General features: G+C 41.7%; 1 protein-coding gene across 22 annotated transcripts in view; it reads left to right on the top strand.

The window, feature by feature from the left end:
• The window catches only part of DTNA (dystrobrevin alpha), a 379312-nt gene that overhangs the window by 291291 nt on the left and 65816 nt on the right, over positions 1-22205 (top strand). For all 22 annotated transcript variants that reach the window (XM_077352480.1, XM_077352472.1, XM_077352474.1 and 19 more), the window contains 5 exons: positions 12791-13004; positions 16192-16277; positions 18176-18330; positions 19613-19718; positions 21682-21848. In XM_077352480.1, the coding sequence (XP_077208595.1) occupies positions 12791-13004; positions 16192-16277; positions 18176-18330; positions 19613-19718; positions 21682-21848 (728 nt within the window). The remainder of the gene's footprint in view (positions 1-12790; positions 13005-16191; positions 16278-18175; positions 18331-19612; positions 19719-21681; positions 21849-22205) is intronic.

Below are 22205 nucleotides of genomic sequence, written 5' to 3'. Positions count from 1 at the left end.
AATCATCTTCCCTTCCTCTCCCCATAGCAGACTCCTGATGAGGGAGGTGGGGTAGAGAGCCTCACAGGGAAGCTGGCAACCCTATGAGGAAGTCTTTCTGTGCACAGCAGTCTTGACCTTAGTAAGGTTTTTTAATACTGGTTTTTCATTTGCCAGATCAAGGTTGGAAAAAGTCAAGTCAGTTCCCATGTGTCTCCAGCCATTTATTTGTTCACTATTTACAGTTTCAGGCTGTAAATATTTATTTATATCTTCCTGCACTTTCCGGACTCACAGGACTGATGCTGGTCTGCCTGTCTGTGCCCCAGAATACAAACAGTCCATAGCCCACGGCCCAGGAGGGACACACCCGTACCACTTCCTCCCAACTGCAGGCAAAAATGGCTTCTTTGAAGGCTGGACTCTGAGGCATTGTACAATTATGAAGTCCCACCACCAAACCTCCAGGAATATTTCCAACCCAGGGGTAGCCAACCTCCAGGTGGGGCCTGGAGAGCTCCTGGAATTACAGCTCACCTGCAGAGTATAAAGATCAGCTCCCCAGGCAGAAAGTGCTACTTTGGACAGGGTTGTGGTAGAGAAGAAACATTTAAGGCCTCCCACACAGGTTGTGGTTGAATTGAAAGACTTGAGGCCTACTGCACTGGGCTGTTGTGCAGATGAAACAGGAGACAAAAGAACCAGTTTCTTCTGCAGAATAACGCTGTGCAGTGGCCTCAAATCTACTGAGAGTTGCATAGAAGAAAGACACATGGCTTGGCTGTGTCTAACCCCCGGCCAGAGCAGTATTTTAAGTGAGAAGGGGCTTTTCTGTGGACTCCCTGCCAGCCAACTGTTTGGCAGAAGGGGAAAGTTCCCCACCCTCAAAAGGAATGCCCTCAGGCTCCCCTGCATTGCTCTTGGAAATGCCTCCCTCCCCTCAGTCAGGGCCTGTCAGAGGCTCCTTCTCAGCAGGTCTGAAGGGTGGGGGAGGGAGAGGACTCACCAGCCTCCTGCCAGCTCTGTCAGGGTTCGGAGGCAATTTACAGTTGGACGTGACAGTTAGGACAGCCTTGGGGCAAAAGGGACTGTTGCAGCCTCTGTTCTCATTCCCCTTGGCAGCTCTGCTGACCTCCTCTCCCTGTGGTGGTGAGGGGCAGACTGGCAGCCATGTCTCCAGATTGCCTTGGAACTCTGGTCTGTCCTGGTGAGGGCCTAATTGGAAGGCGCTTCGCGTGTTCTGATTGGCACCTCCGCTTGTCAGTCCAGGGCCAAGGGGCCAATCTGGGAGTTTTGATCATGGACACAGCCCACCCCAACACCCCTTACTGTTTTATTAAGAGGGAACAGATATATAAGTTGGTCTTTGAATTCCCAGGTTTAATTTTTTAAAAACTGATGTCTATACCCCTTGGCGCTGGGCCACGGCTCCTTCTTCCCTCCCCCCTGAAGCGAGAAGCTCGCTAGGCCGCGAGCAAATCGGCCACCAAAGCGGCCGATTAGCTCGCAGCCCGGCAAGCTTCTTGTTTCGGGAGGGGAGGGAAGAGAAGCTTGCCGAGCCGCAAGCTAATCGGCGGCTTTAGTGGCCGATTTGCTGGTGGCCCAGAGGGGGAGCCGCAGCCGCCAGCATGGGGCGCAAACGCGCATGCGCAGCAGTCCATGCATGTGCGTTTGCGCTGGGGCCGCCGTGCGTGTGCGGGCCCCCGGGCCGCCCTCTCCTCCCACTCCGGAGCAGCGGTCCGCAGCGGCCGAAAGATTGCGGACCGCTGGTATAGGGTATAGTGACCAGGAATCCCGACAATGGTGGGTCGGTCTTGCCTTTAATGCAAATGTCCCGCACCACACCAGGCTCCTTCAAAGTCCCAGTGACCTCCCCCGCCCCTGCAAGCAGCAGCCTGAACTGCAAGTGGAGAGCGGGAGTGGGCTGTCTCTCACCCGCTCGTCTCTGAGGGTGGTGTCTCGGGCTGCAGCATGTGGGGCAAGGGTCATGGCTGGTGGAATGCTGCCCCAGTGGCGGGGCCCGGCTCTGAGGCTGACAGCGGCATGGGAGGAGGCCAGGGACGCGTACCTGGGCGGGGTGGAAGCACTGCGCAGAGGCGCTGCGTGGGGACTGCAAGCCTGAGGCCCACCACTGGACAGACTGCTATGAGTTCCTGCTCCAGCACAGGTCACTGACCTGCCTCTTTGTACAGCCTTCACCGCTGCAGCTGGGGGAGGGAGGTAAGGCGGGACGTGGTGCCATCACTGAGGAAGGGATGGAGGGGGGCCACCGCTGCCAAAGGAGAGAGGGAGGGGCCACCATTGCCACCACTGAGAGGGGGAGGGGGGCCACTGCTGCTGCTGAGGGAAGGAGGGAAAGGGGCCACCGCCGCTTCTGCCGCCGCTCAGGAAGGTAAGGCGGGATGCGCTGCCTCTCCATCCGCACCATGTCCCACCTTACCTCCCTTCAGCCTTAGGAGCCCCCAATCTGATTTATAACAGACATAACATCTAGTTTATTTATTACTTATTTATTTTTCAATTTGTATACCGCCACATTTCCTAGGAACCCACAGCAGTTCACAGAATAAAACTTTAAAATACATTAAAAACTCCATCAAACCCAATTAAAAAAAAAAAAGCAAGTGGTCAAATATATTTCAATAACCCATCCCAACCCACCTAGTTCAGACAGAGGCCGTCTAACCCTTACTTTTATGGGAACAGGCTGAATATCTACTTTTGCTGAATCTTTGGGTTTCTTGACAAATAATTAAAGCATTGAAACCTTTTAAACTATTCATTTGTATTCATTCTAACTAGCTATACTCTAAAGCAACCTTTCTCAACTGTTTATATCATTGAGAAAACCGTGAAACATTCTTCAGGCTTCGAGAAACCCCAGAAGTGGTGCAACCATGCAGGATATGGTTGGGGATCCTAGCTGTGTACATGCCCACCTAGGGCTCCTCTTCTTTCCACCCCTTCCAGGCCCATCATTGGCCAGTTTGGGAGGGGAGGGGAGGACAGGAAGACATTGACCATATATGGTCATATCACCTGATAAATGTTTAACACATTGTAAATATATAGATAAGAAGTAATTAACTTCCACCTATTTAGAAAACCCTTCCAGGGTCATCAAGATTTCCCCGGGTTTCATGAAACCCTGGTAGGAAAGCCTGCTCTAAAGATCTGATTCCAACATTTGTGCTATAACTTTATTTCACTGGAATAACATTTTTTAAGATTTGAAGCAGCAATATTGAGATGAACTGTCAATAAATTAGTTCAACTGCAAAAATACAACTGTTCTAAACTCAACACCATATGCTTTTCTGGATGGCAGTGCTGTAAATACTGCATGGTTTTCATTTTTCCTCTGTGGTAATGGGTGTGGTGTTAGGAATATACATAATATAGAGGAAACAGTTTGCATGCACATTTGCCATCCTGAAAACAATTAAGTTGAAAGTATCCCAAATGTGTGTCCAATCTCCTGCTGTCATACCTAAAGTGTTACAACCCTCTTCACTTTTATGCTGTGGAATAAGTGAATTACTAGAATGATTTCTGTAGGATATACTTTGCTTGGATGTACATTTAAAGTAGATCACTGAGGTGTCATCACATTATTTGAATCTTTGCAGTTCTCAGTTGTCCCATCTCTTATACCTCACTTTTGTTTCTATCTACCATTTTCCCTGGAAAGTGCATTTGACTTCAATTTGCAAACCATTTTCAAAACTTGCAAGATTTTTTTTAAAGGATTTCAGACAAGTGGCAGCATATGCAGGCACTGAGAGGGTTAGGGAACACTGTCTAAAATTACTTCTGCCATTTTTCAACAGACTATAAATACGTAAATGTCGATATCTTTAATATTTTACCCCATTTATTTCTCATTTTTCGAGTTCATTTTCTTGTCTGTCATTGCTGTTGGCTTAGTGTTCTTTGTGTTAACTTGAGCTTTTCCACCTATCTTTAGCCTGTTACTGTTATCTGGTGCATCTGATGATGCACGAGTTTAGTGTTCCATATAAAAATGTTGCTGAGGTGTCTTCTGTGGAAATAAAAGCTAGATTTTTGTATTAGTTAATAAATGGAGATGTGTAAAGAATCAGCACATCACAGTTGTATGACTAAAAGAAACATATTTGGGTAACCAGAAATGATGTAAATAGACAGAGAATAAATGGTAGCCAAATAAGTTGTATAACAAAAGCTTAAACTCCTCCAAAACCCTAATACTAACCAAGATTACTTGAAAACCCAATTGATTCTAAGGGACTTATTTCCAAGTATAGAGTCATAGTCTTGAGATGGAGCCCCATAAAACTGATAGAAGGGAAATCCCAATACCACCACACACACCCTCACACACATACACCTCTGCTGGTCCTCTCTTCCTTCAGCTGTTTCCTTTTGCCCCTCTTGCTCTGTTGCCCCTCTATTCTTCTTCCTTGTTTGCTTGCCCACTCACCTCCACCATCACCAGGTCCTCCCTTCCCTGCTGTTTGTAGCATCATTGCTGTCTCTTTCACTATCTTGGCCATCTCCTTCCTTTGTCTCATATACTGGCCCACACATGTGTGCTGCCATCAGTTCCTTCTTTCTATTTTACTACCTCTACAGCTGCTGCTACCTTGGCCAGCCTGTCTTTTCTGCCTTGGCTGGTTTCTTGGATAGTTGGTAGCTTGTCCTTGCCCCTGATCCCTGTGTTTTTCATTTTCTCGCAGCTCCTGCTGCCATCCACCATTGATTGGGTTGCTAAGAACCTCTTGAAATTTCAGCCGATGATTAAATCCCTCATAAGTTGGAATTTGTGGTTTTTAAAAAAGTTTTCTTACTTTTTTTCATTTTCAGATTTTTCTGCAAATCTGGGGGCTTCTCCAGATCTATAGAGAGATCTCCTTTACTCGTACATGGCCCTAATCTACAGATTTAATTATCTATATCAGCAGCCATGTTCAGAATTATATATAACAAGTAGAGATCTGCATGACTTGAGGAGAGGCATCTCATTTCCCTCTGTTCCCTTCCCTGGCAATCCTGATAGCTTTCCCCCTTCTTTTGCTTCATTCTTTCCTTCCTACCCATTAGGTAACTGACCATTCTCTGATCTGCTGTCTTCTGCTTTCCCTCTTTCCCTCATCTGGCTGCTTGGAGAACTCCGGCTGAGTTACGTGGTGCTGGCCTCTGAGATTAGTCCTGTGGTGCCAGCTGCCAGGCCCAGGCTCAGCAATGCTGTGGGGTAACTGCAAAGGCTCCACTCCATAGTGTTTCCTTCATTATGCCTGTCTCTCTGTAAAAAAAAAAAAAAAAAAAAAACACCATTTACTATTCCTCATGTATAGATTTGGGTTTCTTCTGTCACTGGGTACAGATTTTAATGTATTTTGTAAGAATAGTCTTTCCTCAACCTGAATTGCAAGCTTGTTCATAAAAGCCCAAAAATACATTTTTATTCAGTAGTCAGAATGAAAGGAAAAACCATGAAAAAGGTTCTGAGATTTTTTTTTTTTTTGCAGCACCCTGTGCAAAACAAAACAAATACAAAACAACTTTTGTCCTGGCTGTGTGTGTTCTGCCAGCCGAGATATTTTCCTGACTTAAGGACCGTTCCTCAGTGTGAATTTGGCTTTGTGGAAAGGCCACTATCATCAGAGAAGTGCACCTTTACTAGCAGAACTGATCAGCAGAATCCATCCCATTATAATTAGTGGCAAATAACTTGCTTTTAGTTCAGCGCACAGCCTGTGTGTTGAATTCCGGAACATTTTGTTGTGTTTCTGAGGAAAGCTATAAACCACTGTTTTCATGCACCATCTTCTCCAGCCTCGAGCCTGGAATCAAGGGATGGCAGTGTTTGTGGCCTAATTTTTTTTCCTATGGACTTCATGTCTTAAGATTTCAATGTGCAGACCCTGTCACAAATAGAGAGAGACACTTCACCCTGATAAATCACAAAAAGAATGAAACTTGAGGTATGCTCCAATGTCACTGTCATGCTAAAGTCTTCCTGATTTCATAATAGCTTGATGCGGTCTTTATTTTTCTATTATTATTTGGAGTGTTCTATGCATTTATTACTTTATTAATCTTTACATCATTCTTGTGAGGTAGGATGGTGCTGGTATAAATGCTTAGAACACTTTACAAGAGGCTGTTAGTGAGATGGTGCTTTGTCAAAGACTATTTCATGATCTTTGCTAAGATGAGATTTGAACTAGGCAGGAGCTCAAAGCTTTACACTCTAAGTCTCTGCATTTCATTGGCTGTGTCCAGTCTAGAAACACAAAAAATTAAAATCAGAATACATTCACACCAAACATTGGAGAGTTCAGCTGTTGCAATGATAATATTCAATTATTTTTTCTTTCACATCATAGATTTAAGTTTCATGAGTCCTTAGAGAGTATGCAGATGCATAGATGTCATTTTGTGACAGAGCTGCTGACTTCCATTGGTTTTTGTTTACATTAATATAAGGACACCATGTATAGTTAATATATAAACTCATGTTTATGTGTGATGCTTACTAAAATATTCACAGTGCCATCTAGTGGTTATCTTTATGTCTATAGGCATACTATAATTCGGATGATCTCATTTTAGTGGGTAGTAATTCGGTGTATAGCATATTACATAGGTCATTTTTCCCTCTTCATGTGAAACTTTAAACTTGTTTTCCTTATATGTAGCCTGAACTTTCCTCAGCAGAGCTTGTCATTCTATCACATTTGCACACTGTCATTCCTCCAAGGAACTTAGGATAGAACTAAATCTTCATATCAGCATTGGCATGGTAGAGATTTAAATCTGGATGTTCCCAGTCTGGGCCTGATAGGTTTAGCTGCTATTTCACACTGGCTTTCTACACTTGACAGTTGTATCTTTTATAATGCTTTCCATCAATTAATCTTGGTCAGAAATTAGACTGGCAGGTGTGTAATGTCCCGATTCATCTCCCGAAGCCTTTTTTTAAAAATAGCTATTAAAAATTGGCAATCATCCAACATTCAGGTAAGGAAGCTCATTTTAGTAATGTTATGTATTTTAGCTAACAAATTCACATGAGTTTTTAAAGAAATCTTGAATGATTGTGATCTGGCCCCAGTGACTTACTGTTTGATTTATGAATTACTACCGAAAATTATTCATTGGGAACTCTAAGTCCTTACAGCTTTTCAGGGCCATTGCTTCAAAACATAACTAATCTGTAGAAATCTTTCAAACATTTTTATCTGAATCCTGAGGAGAAATTAAGCCTTTTTTTTCTTATAAAATTGACCCTGCTTTTTTTCTGGTTTTCAGAGATGTTTAAAGAAATTATTATTATTATTTTTGTAGCATTTTCATTTTCACTAATTGCCTTTCCTGTTCCAATTTGCCTATCTGCAGTTTCTAAGAGACCCTGTCCCCCAGGAGCAGCTTTTCAGGGAGCTCAGTGGACAACAGCAGGGTTGGGAAATTCCTAAATGTTTGGGGGTAGAGCCCTAGGAGGGCAGAGTTTGAAGGGAGGGAACTCAGCAGCAGATAACATCATAAAGTCCACACTCCAAAGCAGCCATTTTCTCCAGAGGAACTAATCACTGAAGTCTCCCTGCCACAAGCGCCTGGGAAGAAGAGGAATGATAGGGCCCTATCTCAGTAACATTGTGGAGTTTCAAATCTAGCTGATTCCCTTCTGGCTTGAGTTACCAATTGCTTGGAGAGAGAAAAAAGTATTGTTCCATTAATAAAGGCTTAATGGGATGTTATTTATCAGTTGATGTTGTTTACCTCCATGCCTTAAAATTTTTTAACTGCCCACTAAGCCTCTATTGAACAGACCAAGCATTTTTCTCCTGGCCTTTAGGCGTTAAGGAACCACGAACAAGGTAGTGTTACTGAATAATTCTGCAGTTGGAGTTATTTATGCAAAGCATGGCTATAGATCTATCTGAGGTATAAAACTGACTTATAGAATTAATTCTGATTGTAGTTTATTGTGATTGCACAGTGCCAATTTTCCAGATTATTGCTGCACTTAAGGGATGCATAGGTTTCATAAAACAAGCACAACAGAAAATGACATCCAGAATATAGAAAGTGACTGAGAACTGTGCTGAAATGACATCTCCTGGAACCTTTAAGACTTCTAGATTTTGAAGTTCCATGGTGCGGTATAAAATTAAACTTGTTTAGAAGCAGCTACACTGAATAAAAGCAGGGGTCATCTAGGCCAACATCATGTTTCACATGGTGGTCAAGCAAATGTCCCCAGAAGGTCTACAAGCAGAGTATGGAGGCCAATTCTGTCCCGATTGTAGCCCTATAGCACTGGCATTCAGAGGGTTACTGTGATCACGGTATATCTTTTAAATACTGGGGCACACTGAGAGTTCTAAATAGGGACAGTTGTCTCTTGGGCCAGAACAATAAAGAAAAAAACAGAAAACATATAAGGAACAGTTTGCATGTGTATGCATAGTATATTATTTTGTATTGAAAGAAAACCAATGTTTACGAATCTGCATTCATAATATAAAAGTCTGATGGGCGATACAATTACTGCCTCTGAACACATAGGTCCCATTAAGTCAACATGGCTAATAGCCATGGACCTGTATGAATTCATCTAATCTCCTTTAAATGTCAATTGAAAAAGTGGCATTCATTATATCCTGTGACACTGAATTCCACAAGTTAATTAATCTTTAATTCACTATTTAATCCATGAACATATTACAATCCAATTCCTTAGCATTGTACACTCTAAGTAATTAGCAATAATATGGTAGTCTGGAGGTACAGCTTAGGTATAATATAAGTAATTTAATTTTTAATAGTTAAAATGGATTATCAAGATGACTGTTCTTGAAGATGCTAAACACATCTGAAACTACCAAGTACATTTTAAACATTATGCTAACTTGCATGCAGGATGATTTGGAGGGGGGGAAGTGTGGGCTTTTTACAGAAATTTGTCAGCTCAGAACATCTTTTGAGCATGAAAATATCCAGATCACTAGTAGATGAATCTACATCTCTTCCATGCAAGAGTTAATAAGGAAATTGCTGAAATGTGGATATTTCCCATCTGTATTTCTGCTAATTTTGGCTTAATGTGTTATATACTCTTGAAAGAGATTTTGGTCTTCAAAAAGAGGATTCAGGTAAAGTAACTCTCATTCTATGGCAATGTGAATGAGGATAATTCTATGGCAATGTGAATGAGGTTTTATGAGAAACATGTCCTTGAAATTTTTAGAAGCATTTATACAAAATGTTGATTTAGGTGTTTTTCAGCTTGTAGTTAAACAAAGCCATGACCAAGATGACAAGTTGTATATTTTGTTCAGAAATGAACAATTTCACATTTCAGTTTTATAAGTACACTAGCAAGAATGCCCATTGTAACCAGGAATGCAATGGGCACTGGGACCCAGGGGACACCAGCAGGTGCAGATCTTTCTCACACACAGCAGGAGCCATAGGTGGTAACCAGGGCTCCTTGTAGCAGGGAAGCAAAGGTCATTTGCAGTTTGGGGCTTGTTTGCAGTTTGTCTCTGTCTGTCTCTCTCTCTCTCTCCCTCGCAGCAGGAGCCATAGCAGGTAATCAGGGATCATTAGCAGTTTGGCGGGGCTCTCTGTGTGTCTCTCTCTCTCAAGCATCTGAGAGCAAAGTGGCTAGCATCCAGGGAAGGAGGGCGGGAGCTGTAGGGGCAGTGCTAATCAGGGTGCAGCCAGCAAAGGTCATTTGAAAGCTCCATGAGGTATGGTAGAGTAGAGTCATATGATATCATCAGGCATTTCCTACTGCTGTTAGAAACATCAAAGCAAGTATTGTCTTAATAGATCTAAAAACAACCCTCCTTAAATTGTCTTTTTCACAAGAGAATTCAATTGACTTTGCATGAACATGAGTAAACTCGCTAACTGAAGCGAGTTTTTTTTAAGTAAAAATTGTTGATGACCTCATATGCTAAACCAGTAACATAAAACTAATAATTTTACATAGTTTTATTTATATACTTTAGAGTCTTCTTTATCTCTGAGAATCAAGATAGATTACATAGTAGAGGCCAAAGCAATCAATAGGATGGAATATCTAATAAAAAATGTAAAAGAACTTCTAATATGTAATATAATAGGATGTGTAATATCTAATAATCAGTATACTAGATTTACAGCAACTTACAAAATTAGACATGATTTGGTACTATGTAAATATTTTAAAAGCAGTAAGAATATGCCAATACATACAGCAAGCAGATAATACATACTATACAGTATTTGTTCCCTTTATAAAAACATTTTCCTGAGTCATATTATAGCTCTATTACCTTCATCACCCTGACTGGGAGATAACACAGATAGCCACATCTTCTCAAATCTTGGAAGCTAAGCAGGGTCAGCCCTGGTGAGTATTTGAATGGGAAACCACCAAGGAATATCAGGGCTATGACACAGAGGCAAGCAATGGCAAACCATGTCCAAACATCTCTTGCCTTCAAAACCCTATGCAGACAGCAACAGCTTGACTTGACAGCAACAGCATCAGCAAACTACCTTTATAAAATCACCTTTCTGAACAATTCTGCATTATGTAGTTTGCAGAGTGACAGAGGCATGGGAGCCTTTCTGACCAACTTAGGCAGGCCATTCCAGAAGGGGAGACATAACTCATGTACGGATAGTTGTTAATCTTGCCCATTTGCCTCAAAGAATGCCCTACACAGACAAATGGAACCGCTGTGCTGGAATGGACCAGGAGAGGTGACTCTGTAGATATGAAGGTCCATGAAGGGCTTTGCATGTGATAACCAATGGTCAGTCAGTAGAATGACTGCAGAATGGGTGTAATTCTCCAGCTAGCTCCCAATAGTAACCCAGATGTATTATTCTGTACTGATTAGGCTCTTCACGTTGACTTCAGGGGCAGACCCACATGGAGTGGAATAGTCTAGTCCCAATGTTACTGTGGCAGGAATCCAACTGGTTAGATCAGCTAGGTTAGGGGGGAATCTTGGGGTCTAAACAAAGATGGAAGAAAATGTTCTTTGCTTTTGCATCAACACTTTTCTCCAGTAGTAATGCTGGAACCAGTATAACCCCTAGTCAGCAAAGGTCTGCTGAAGCTCACCAAAGGTGAGAAGCACAATATCTTTAAAGATCTCTGCCTTTCCAACCAGCCTCATGTCTGCCTTTTCAGGGTTCAGTTAATTTACTCTCAGTCATTTAACTGCAACAGGCAAGCAATGTTTGACAACATGTATCAAATCTCAAGAAGACTTGGATAGAGAAATATAGGGCTGGCTGGCATCATGTTGCTGCCACCCAGTTTCAAAACTACCAATGATTGCTTCTAAGAGTTTTACATAGAGAATGAATAGCATGAGGGATATGATTGCACCCTGAGAAACCCCACAGGACAAATCCAACTCAGATGACAACTGGTCTCTGATGAAAACCCTTTGAGTTTGGTGGTACAATTTAAACCAGTCCAGATCACACCCCCTGTTAGCTTTTCTCAACAAAATGGCAAAGTCCTCTTTGATTCTATCACCATAGGATAAATTATAAACAAATAAATTACAAACCAATTACAAACAAATACATTATAAACTTATGAGCAGTTGTGTTTAGGCTCTAATTTATAGGCATTAAGAACGCCAGCCCAGACACTGGCGTGTGACTAAAAGCCTAAGTATGTGTACAGCAAAATCATGATAGCCCTTCCTTGTAAGGAAAAACTGGTGTCATTTTGGAGTGAAGAAGCAACAGAAACAGTGGAGGAGTGTATTATTTATTTATTTACAGTCTGCTTTCCTCACTGAGATTCAAAGTATATTACACAACAGGATAGGACAGCCAATAAACAAAGCAATAATTTGTTTCTCTAACAGCAGTACTGCAACCACTGTAGTCTCTAGGCTCCTAACCAAGTCAGCAAGGGTCAGTTGAATCGCATCAAAAGGAAGGTTCACAAGGTCTATCCAAAGCTGATTCTGCACTTACTTTGTTTGTTCCATTATCGATCCTGCCAAATTCAGATTGATTTAAACCTGGGTCTTCCTCCTTCCTATCCCCCACCCCCAAATTGAAACAGAAAGTGTTCTGCACTTGATTGGTGAAGCTGAGAGTGGGGAGGGGAGCCAAGCGCAGCAGGAAGCTCACTCTTTCTTTTGCTGAATGGGGGGGGGGATTGGAGACAGCAGCCTGACAGAGAACAAGGAGGGGAAAATAAATCCAAAAGGCAAAACTCTCCTGAGAGAAATGTGGATTTCTGGAGATCCCAAAATTAGAACAAAAATCAGTCTTGGGAGGGAAGTCTTGCAACCGGGAACCAGAAAGCCTTTGAACTAACACCCTGGCCAATCAGGGAAGACTGCTTTGCTACATCAGCATTCCAAGTACGGGCAGGAAGTTAATCCGCAAAACACAGAACATCTACACTCATACGGGGAGCTTTAAAAGCTGGCTCTTCAAATATAGCTACTTATATCTGCTCCTGGATATCACGGGCGAAAAGGATCAATCATGGATGTTGCAGAGGGAAAATTTAAAGTGCTCAAATTCAAAATGGAAATCAAATACAGTGCAGAGCGGAGGGGTTTATTCGGACTGGGAGAGGATAAAAAGCAAAGTGCAGACTCAACCCAGATTTCAGTTTTCCATGGGATATATAAAAGTAGGAGGCCATACACATGCACACAATCCTTTGAGATGTAGAATATTTTATAATGTTGAGCAGTCCTATATGTGTGTTTATATAATGCTGAAGGTAGAGAGCTATTATTTTCTCTGGGTATTTATCTAATTGTTCTTTTTGCATTGGACACAGTGCACCTAGTGGACATTTGGAATGTAATAGAAGCACTGCGGGAAAATTCTCTGAACAACTTGGATCCGAACATAGAGCTGAACGTTGCTCGACTGGAGGCTGTATTATCCACAGTTTTTTACCAGCTCAACAAACGCATGCCAACAACCCATCAGATCAATGTAGAGCAATCCATCAGTTTACTACTCAACTTCTTGCTGGCAGCTTTTGATCCGTAAGTTTGTACAGGCAGCTGCAAACAATGTAGTTGCTCATTTACCATAGGAAAATGTCTTAGTCTTAAAGCAATTAAGATTTGGGTAATATGGCTAAAATAGACATTATGTACATATGTGTGACCTTATTGCTTATTTAGGGAATTTATGAGCTGCTTCTCCAAAGACTGACTCGAGGCACATTATCCTGTTGGCATTTTATATACAGAAGATGCTTCTGCAGAAGGAACTGAAAATGAACAATGGGAGGAGGTGCATCTGACTGCCCTCCATTTTTGCCCACCAAAATGGCCTCCAACAGCTATTTCTTGTATGGCGTTCTAGATATGGCCATACATTTGGAAACCTATAGGTGAAAAACTGCTGAGGTGCAGTTTGGAGTAGGCGAATGATGGGTAGGAAAGGGTTAACCAGCAGAGAGAGAGAGAGACTCACTAATCACAGTCACCTCTCTAGATATGGCTTTTCCTGATTTAAAAAAATGCCATTGGGGCAACATTATATGAATGTGCATGTAATGTCTAGTTTGGTAGCACACTACAAAATAAAAAATTGTTCCATTCTCCAGATATTATTACTAGTAGAAACATCTGCAGTATTTGTTCTGTGGCAGTGGCATGAGGTTAGTGGCTTATTGTTTGAAGAAAACACTATTTTGCTGCAAGCTTTTGCAGCTGTGAGCAATTTCCCCCTTTTTCCTGTTAGTATGGCAATCTGTGAGATTCCAATAGAGTGGGGGGGGGGGGAGCAATAATATCCATGCCTGAAATTTTGCCTTGGAATGTTTAGATTTTTAAAAAGTGAATTTATGGCAAAGAGAAGTCCCAGATTTCACGTTATAGTTGGGCATTCTGTGGGTAAATAAGAAAATGATGGTAACTGAGCACAGCATGCATCATGTTACTGGCAATCCTAAAAGCATCAAAGTAGGCTGGCATTTCAGACTGGATTGGCTGGGATTGGCTTTATACGTTGACAGGTGCAAATGTTTTGTTACCTCTTTACATTCTGGATTATAAGAATGCACTGGCTGGAAATCAACATCATCACAGAACCACTAAAACAAGTTTCCTTATCTCCCTGCTTACCTACCCACCCACCCCCCACTCATCTTCCTCCCTGATACACACTTGATGGACTTCTTGCCTGGCATTGTGTACCTTTCAGAGACAGATCAACTAGTACAGCTTAATCACCATGGTAACCACTGAGTAGAGGGAAGGCAACTGTTCCACATGACAAAGCAGCGGAGGCACAGTGTGTCTGCATCCAACCACCCCTCCTGCCATCTCCAAGGAGAACTTGTCAGGAGGCTGTGAAACTGTGGCCTTCATGATTTGTGAAAAGGCTGCATAAAAAGGAATGTTTCTTTTGAATGTATGCAAAACCCTGAATTTGTGACTCAAACAGGAAGGAAGATAATTGATAATGCCTGGACGCGTGTTTGGGCTCATTGCCAGTAAGTTGCCCTAACACACCCCCAGCAACCCCAAAGCTGTGAAAAGGAGATCATTCAGAATGTACATTTTGTTCTGGAGTCCACTACTGCAAGGCACAAAAGATGTACCCAGGCACATGGCACTTGAGGGGGAAAGTGGAAAATAAAGTGCAGTTTCTGTAAATGACAAGGTAAAATATATTATTAATCCACCATGGTTCTTAACTATATTGTATTAAATCCCCAGCATAGGTGTCTGCATTAGGTCAGAAACTAAAGCACTACCTGAACAGACCTCAGATTGGGTTCTTAAAATGCTAGTTGTTCTAGAATAGCAAGTTTTGCATGCTGTAGATCAGAGGTGTTGCAACTGTTCTGACACAAGACTTTGAATTAGAGATTGGAATGCCAGATGAATGAATGGAAGATCTGGAAAGGAGGTTCAGTAAACTGTATGGCCAAAAGAGATTAATGAAGAATCCCAGACAGTCCACTAGGGCAGGAGTAGTCAACCTACGGTCCTCCAGATGTTCATGGATTACAATTCCCATGAGCCCCTGCCATCAAATGCAGGGGCTCATGGGAAAATAACAAGGAGACCCTTCTTTCTTGCTCCCAGGAGTTTTATTATTTAGCTTTCCCCACCCACTGACCCGGGACCATTTCCACGCCAGCGTTTTCGGGTCAGGCTGCAGGCTGGAGTTTGAGCAGGGGCAGGTTGCCCCACCTCTTCCTAATCCCACACAGGGGAGCATTTTCCTGGTGCACCTCATCCACCCTAGATTTGTTCTTCTTCACAGGAGCCATAACATCAAAGTTCCCAGTGCAGAAACAGTCCAGATCAGCCTTTCAGAAGCTTTCCCTGAAATCTCCAGGAGTTTCTTACTGAAGGCTTTCTAGTCTTAATTCCTCCAAATCTCATTCCTTTTTGGGGGGAGGGTGGGGAGCTTGACCATCCCATTGTCTCTAGCTAGGTCTATTTGGGGTTCTGCCTACACCATATTCTCAGATCTTCCTCTGAGGAAATCCCACTAGTCTAAGACTGGCCCACAACACTGTTTCATTGACATAAGTGGTTTGCTTGAGCAGAAAACCTAATCTAAATCCCCTGATCCTTCGGGGAGGGCAGTATATAAATATAATAATAAATAAATAAATAAATCCAACCCATTACATATAAAGTTTTAGAGGGAGGATTTGGAACAGAAACTTCTTTCCTCCCTTGTTACTCTCTTCCAAAACAGCCACAAGATAATTTTCAATCTTGAGGCTTCAGGTAGGTTTATCATTATCACTAGTTTTGAACCCCATTGAGTGGAAAGCAGGTCTCAGGGGATTGGTGCAGAAATAAGCACCTTCACCATTCCCCACTCCAAATTTCCACCTCCCAAAAAAGTAATTACAAAGAACATGTGACTAAATTCAATTTAAATGCTGTTTCTGCATGTTGAAATCAAGATCTGATTGACTGAAACAACTGTTTTTTCCAAAATACTACCTGAGCACCTATGTATTGCCCATAATCTGAAAAAGATATATAGCAGAAATTGTATTAAAAGATACAACCACATAGTGCATGCCAGGAGTTCTCAGATTTTGTTCTAGTCTTCCCAAGGGTAGTTAGAAATGTTCTCACTGAGAATGGTGACTTTGCTGACCAGCTTTTTGTTATGTGTACATCTATGGTTTCATAAGAATGATACTATTTAATAGTATAAAAATCTTACCTTTTTTGTTTGTTTGTTTAGAGAAGGACATGGAAAAATCTCTGTGTTTGCTGTCAAAATGGCTCTGGCAACACTATGTGGGGGAAAGATCATGGATAAATTAAGATGTAAGTATTTTTGTATTGCTGTATGTATTGTATTGATTGTTTTTTAATGGAAAGCAGTAGCTGCAGAGTGCGCTACTGGGAATGGAATTGACATTTAATACAACATTTTGGTAACACTGATATAAATCAACCTCAGTAAGTACTTTTTTCAAGCCCATTTATTGTTTAAAGTCACTCAAGGGAAAGCCCCCGTTCCTGACCTAAACAGAGCCTTTTCCACATACATTGGATAATATGCTTTTGCTTTTGCATATTATGCTTTTGCAGCTGGGTTTTCCTGTGCGGAAGTGCATTGAAGGTACACTATCTAATGTGTGTGGAATGAACCCAGGATTGTGTGGTGGAACTTGAGTCATTCAAGTTCCAGTCCATTTATGTGTCAAAACAAGTACCTTGCATTGTGTCTGTGACTGGAAGTAATGAGATATCTCACATTGAGATATCAGAGACAGCAGCCTGTTCACTGTATTTTGGACCAAAAGAGGTTTCTGAATACTTTTTAAGCACCCCTCCACATATGATGTATATGTAATCAGACCTAGGTTTATTCTGCACTTACTTTGTTTATTCCGCTGTGGATCCTGCTGAATTCAGATGGATTTGAACTGGGTCTTCCCCTCCCCCCCCAAAAAACAGAAAAGTGTTCTGCACATGATTAGGGAAGGTCAGAAGGGGGGGAGACAAGCACAACAGGAGCCTCTTTCTTTCTTTTCTTGGACAGGGGTGGGGGAGGATTGGAGACAGCAGAGGAGAGGGAATAAATCCAAGAGGAAAATCTCTGCCGAGAGAAGTTAGGGCTTCTGGAGTTTCTGCTAAGAGACGTTTGGGGTTCCCCTTTAAGGGAAGCCTTGCAACCTGGGAACAAGGAAGCCTTTGAACTGATTGGCCAGGGCTTTTCTACAGTGTTGGAGGCTCAAGGCAGTAAGTTAGTTCAGGACAAGCAGAGAGCTGCACCTTTACTCATGCCAATTTTTCACATATCGAGGGTTATATCCACCCCAGGATATTGCAAGGGAAAGGTAGAGTCACTCCAGATCAATCATGCTTGTTTCAGATGAAAAATTTAAATTGCCCAAAAATCAAAACAGAAATCGCAGTGTAGACAGCAGGGACTGAACCGACCTGGGATTGGAATAAATGCTCTGTGCAGATTCAGCCATATATGCAACAAATACATGGGTAACAGTGATGAGGGTGTAAATTGCATGGATCTTTTATTCCAATCCCAGGTCGATTCAGTCCCTGCTGTCTACACAGAATGCGATTTCTGTTTTGATTTTGAGCAATTTAAATTTTCCTTCTTCAGCAAGAAGGATTGATCTGGAGTGACCCTACCTTTATTGTGCGATATCTTAGAGTGCTTTTAAACCTCAATATTTTAAGATTCAGATTGAGAAAGCAGGCTGTTTTGAATCTGGGCTCTGTTCCGTGATAGAGAACCCCTGCTTGGCTAAAGGTGACCATGTGACAAGCTTGCCTTAAAGGAGAAGCCCCTAATTTCTCTCAACTTCTGTCAGTCTTGGATTTTTTTCTCTTTGCCTTCTTCGATCCTCTCTCCCCCACTCCTCCAAGAAAAGAAAGAGGCTCCCTGCTTGGCTCCTCTCCCCCCCCCCTTTCAAGAAAAGAAAGAAAGAGGCTTGGCTCTCCCCCCCCACACACACACACACACACTTCTGAACTACCCTAACCACATGCAGAACACTTTCCCGTTTCAATGGGGAAGGGGGGGAGGAAGACCTGAGTTCAAATCGATCTGAATTCAACAGGATTGACAATGGAATAAACAAAGTAAGTGCAGACTCTGCCCAGTTCAACTCAAACTCTGTTGGATCTGTGAAGAGTGGCTAAAACAAAATATTTTTTAATTCCCCATCTCCTTTTCTTCTTTATTCCGTCAGATATTTTCTCCATGATTTCAGACTCCAGTGGTATAATGGTTTATGGAAGATACGACATGTTTCTGAGAGAAGTTCTGAAGCTTCCTACTGCAGTCTTTGAAGGTCCTTCTTTTGGCTACACAGAACAATCTGCAAAATCCTGTTTTTCTCAACAGGTAGGGAGGAAATGGAATCATACAACATTTCCTCCCATCCCACAGTGATATCCAGTACTGATTGCATATAATTTTGATATGTTTTTTAAAAAGAATTGCACCAGAGGAATTTTTTTTTAATCAGCTATGTATTTAGGACAAAATGTGGAGTACAAAATTAATGATGAGTCTCCTGATTTGTTCTTAACTAAAGTACAGCTGCCAGGATATGGAGCTCTGAATTTGGTCAGAGCAGCAACAGAGGCCACCATATTCTTTGCTCTTGAAAGGGGGAGGGGGAAGATTAAGCATCTACCGTCCCTGTGATGTGTCCATCATATTCACAGTACCTTGCAGCTGCCTTTGGGGATTGCTGCTGTGTCTCCCATTTCACAACTAGTTTAGTATTCATTTGAATTTTCCAAGACTCTTGCAGTTTTTAATGAAAAGATTTAGATACAATGGCAAACATCTGACACAATGTGATATACTGTTTATCTTCTCAGCAATTATCAGTACTGGGGCTATAGGATACACCACCAGCCACAAAAGCATCATTTCTCAGACATTTAAAACTCAGATCCAACCCAACCAAAAATTAATCAAATATATAAAAGAGAAACCTTACAAACAGGGTAGTTTCTAGAACTCTGCAGAGGACATGTTTATTAGAACAAAACAGCAGTTCTTCTCCAGCTCCTGTCTTCCCAGGTCAGAGTGGGATGAGGGAGCATTCTGTGGTTCAGGATAGGGCAGTGACCATGTGAACTAATGAGTCCCACATGAGTTGGTGCAGGTGCTGTGTCAAGGGGCATTCAATCCACTCACCAGTGGACTAATGCCAAACTATATCAAGAGGGCTTTAAAGATGTGGGATGAAAATAACACATAAGAAAACCTTTTATTATTGGACAAAACAATTACTTGAACACTGAAGCCACTTTTTTCTGGATCAGACCATTGGCTCCTCCAGGGGCAGTTACTTCCCATGTTCTTTTGAAAGCATTTCTTAGCCCTGCTGCCAGACATTCCTTAACAGGAAATGCCAGGGAGGGGCTTCTACATATATTTTACCATTGACCTTTGGCCTTCCTCCTAGTTGAATCAGTGGCACTGATATAGCAATTACTATATTTTACAGCTACCATTAAACCATAATAAAGTATATTTTTTTAATAAACTGCAGGTTTGAGACACCAAGGTTTATCTGACTCTTTATCCATTCATACATGTTTTTTTCTTGAGTAACGTAAAATTCATTCTGTGCTATTTAATTATTTCTTTTTTTTATTCATGTAAACAGAAAAAAGTCACGTTGAATGCTTTCTTGGACACTCTTATGTCTGATCCTCCACCACAGTGTCTGGTCTGGTTACCACTCCTGCATCGGTTGGCAAATGTTGAGAATGGTATGTAGCTAAAGCATGAGATGCACCTGGCACATTAATGTGGGCCCCAGTAACTACATCTTTCTCTAGAAAGTGTAAGCCTCATATGTCATTAAAAAAGGAAGCATGGCTAAGGATATGGATTGCAAGGGACTAGCTGTGTTATTCAATTGTAGAAAAATAAAATGTCCAGTGGCACCTTACAGACTCATAAGATTTATTTCAATATGTGCTTTCACGAGTCACAGGTGACTTCTTCAAATATGAAAGTGGAAGGAGATCAAACTGGAAAATTACTAAAGGGGAAGGATTATGGGAAGAGAGTTAAGGCAGAAAGGTGTGAAATCTGTCATAAGTATTTGAAGTGTGAATTCCCTATGTAAGGGGGAAAGGGGGTGGTTGAGAAGAATGCAAGTGTGAATTGTCGTGAATCTTCCAAGTGTGAAATATCTGTGTAAGTTTCTAGAACAGATTAAACTGTTTACAAACCTATAAACAAAGTTATGAAATCTACTCAGGGATAAGTATTCTGAATAAGTGAACTTTAACTGATATTGGTACAAAGTTATAGGCTAATAAACATGTTAAGAACAGCCAACTAAAACGTCTAAAAACTGAGTCCTTTAGAATGTTTAGAGATTGTAATGTGTAGTCTTTGTTTAAGGATGACATATAGTGTTTAATTACATGACGTGTTATAATCCAGCACACTTGGTTATATATTTCGTTTGAAGTTTTTTTTTGGGGGGGTGGGGGGTGGGAAGAATAGTGACTTTGAGATCAGTGATCACCAAGGAGGTTAGAATGTTCCTTTTCTGTTTTCTGGATGATGTGATTTCTTATGTTTGATTTGTGTTCATTGATTCTCTTGTGTACAGATCAACACATTAGTCCAATTTAGATAGTACAAAGGCATTCCACCTATAAGCACTTCCTTCCTATTACCTTGCCCTTAGAGGAGTTGCACACTGGTGACAACAATGATATGAATGCAGATATTTTAAATGCACCTTAGAAGATAGTTTTTACAGTCTTGCAGTTCTTCACTAACCATTGTGCACTGTATTTTACAGTCTCTTCCTAGCATCCAGGGTGTAGAGGGTTTGCAATCCATTAGGTTCTTGCTTTCCATAGCCCAACTGCCTCTCCTAGGCCAGGTTACCCAACTTACAACAACCCCAGAAGTAGTTTGGAAGCTACATCATTAACCATCTGTCTTGTCTTAACATTAAAGATCTACTATTGTCTTTGCCACTGTATCATTTCTCCAAATGACAGTGAAACCAATGGGTACCAATTGCTTGAACCTGGCCAAAACAAGTAGGCAATATTTGCCACTGCCTGTCTTCACTGTGTATACTCCCACCTAGCTGCTATCTGCTGCTTCCTCAATTTTGTGCTCTTTTTTCAGAATATTCTGTTGCTAATACAGGAGAGTTTAGTATCATGTGTGGTGAAAGGGCACTTCATCTCAGATGTTTGTGTAAAAGTTTACAACTTCACAAGATGTCAGTTGAATTTGCACTCCAGCATTAAAACTCCAACCCATCATAAAAATATCATAGACCATAAAAACAGATCACGGACAGCTTAAAATAAGTTTGCATGTTGAAATAGTGTAAAAAGATGAGTTTAGAAGAGAGATTTGCAAATTGCCATGCTTGTACCTTTACTATATACCTTTCTTCCCCAAGTAGATGAGAGTAGAGTACTTTTTACCCTAAGGTTTTCCTTAATTCGCTTGTTCTCCTGTGTTGTTTTTTCCTGATGCTACAAGAGGCTTTTCTTTTAGACTGCAGCAGATGATTCTTTGTCTGGGAGAAAATTGAGAAGTTTTTACAATTACATTTCAGGCCATTTAAGAATAATGTTTGAATAATCGCCACATACAAAGGAAAGCTTCGAGCCCCTGTTAGTGGCTCCAGTTTTAATGCTGTGCTGATTGTTTCTTTTATTTTGTTTTTACCATCTTTCTCCCCTGTAGTCTTCCACCCTGTTGAGTGTTCCTACTGCCACAGCGAGAGCATGATGGGATTTCGCTATCGATGCCAGCAGTGTCACAATTACCAGCTCTGTCAGGATTGCTTCTGGAGGGGACATGCCAGTGGTTCCCATAGCAACCAGCACCAAATGAAAGAATACACGTCATGGGTAAGGGAAGGTTCATGAATTGCTGCAGACTGTTTGAACTCCTCTAGCCAGAGAGAAAACCCCAAGGACTGGAGTTGGAACTGACCACACTCTTTCTCTTAAAACTACAAAATAGGAAACTTGCTTTGCCAGTTTAGCTACGTATCTCTAAAATGGAGAAACCCCAGCCATGGTCCCTGTTCCCAGTCAGTTCTGAGATGAAACATGGGAAGAGCTGGACTGTGTGACTGTCCTCGGTGTGGATTTGAGCAGTCTGACTTGTTAATACTATACTGGAAGTCAGGACAGCAGCAAGCAGGTCTTGGATTATAATACTGTTTCCACAGTAAGTTGTTCATTTTTGTAGGACTCTTAGCC

The sequence above is a fragment of the Paroedura picta genome, chromosome 9, assembly GCF_049243985.1.
Source record: "Paroedura picta isolate Pp20150507F chromosome 9, Ppicta_v3.0, whole genome shotgun sequence".
Lineage (NCBI taxonomy): Eukaryota > Metazoa > Chordata > Lepidosauria > Squamata > Gekkonidae > Paroedura > Paroedura picta.
The sequence above is the reverse complement of the archived record's forward strand: the minus strand, read 5'-3'. Positions and strand labels throughout refer to the sequence as shown.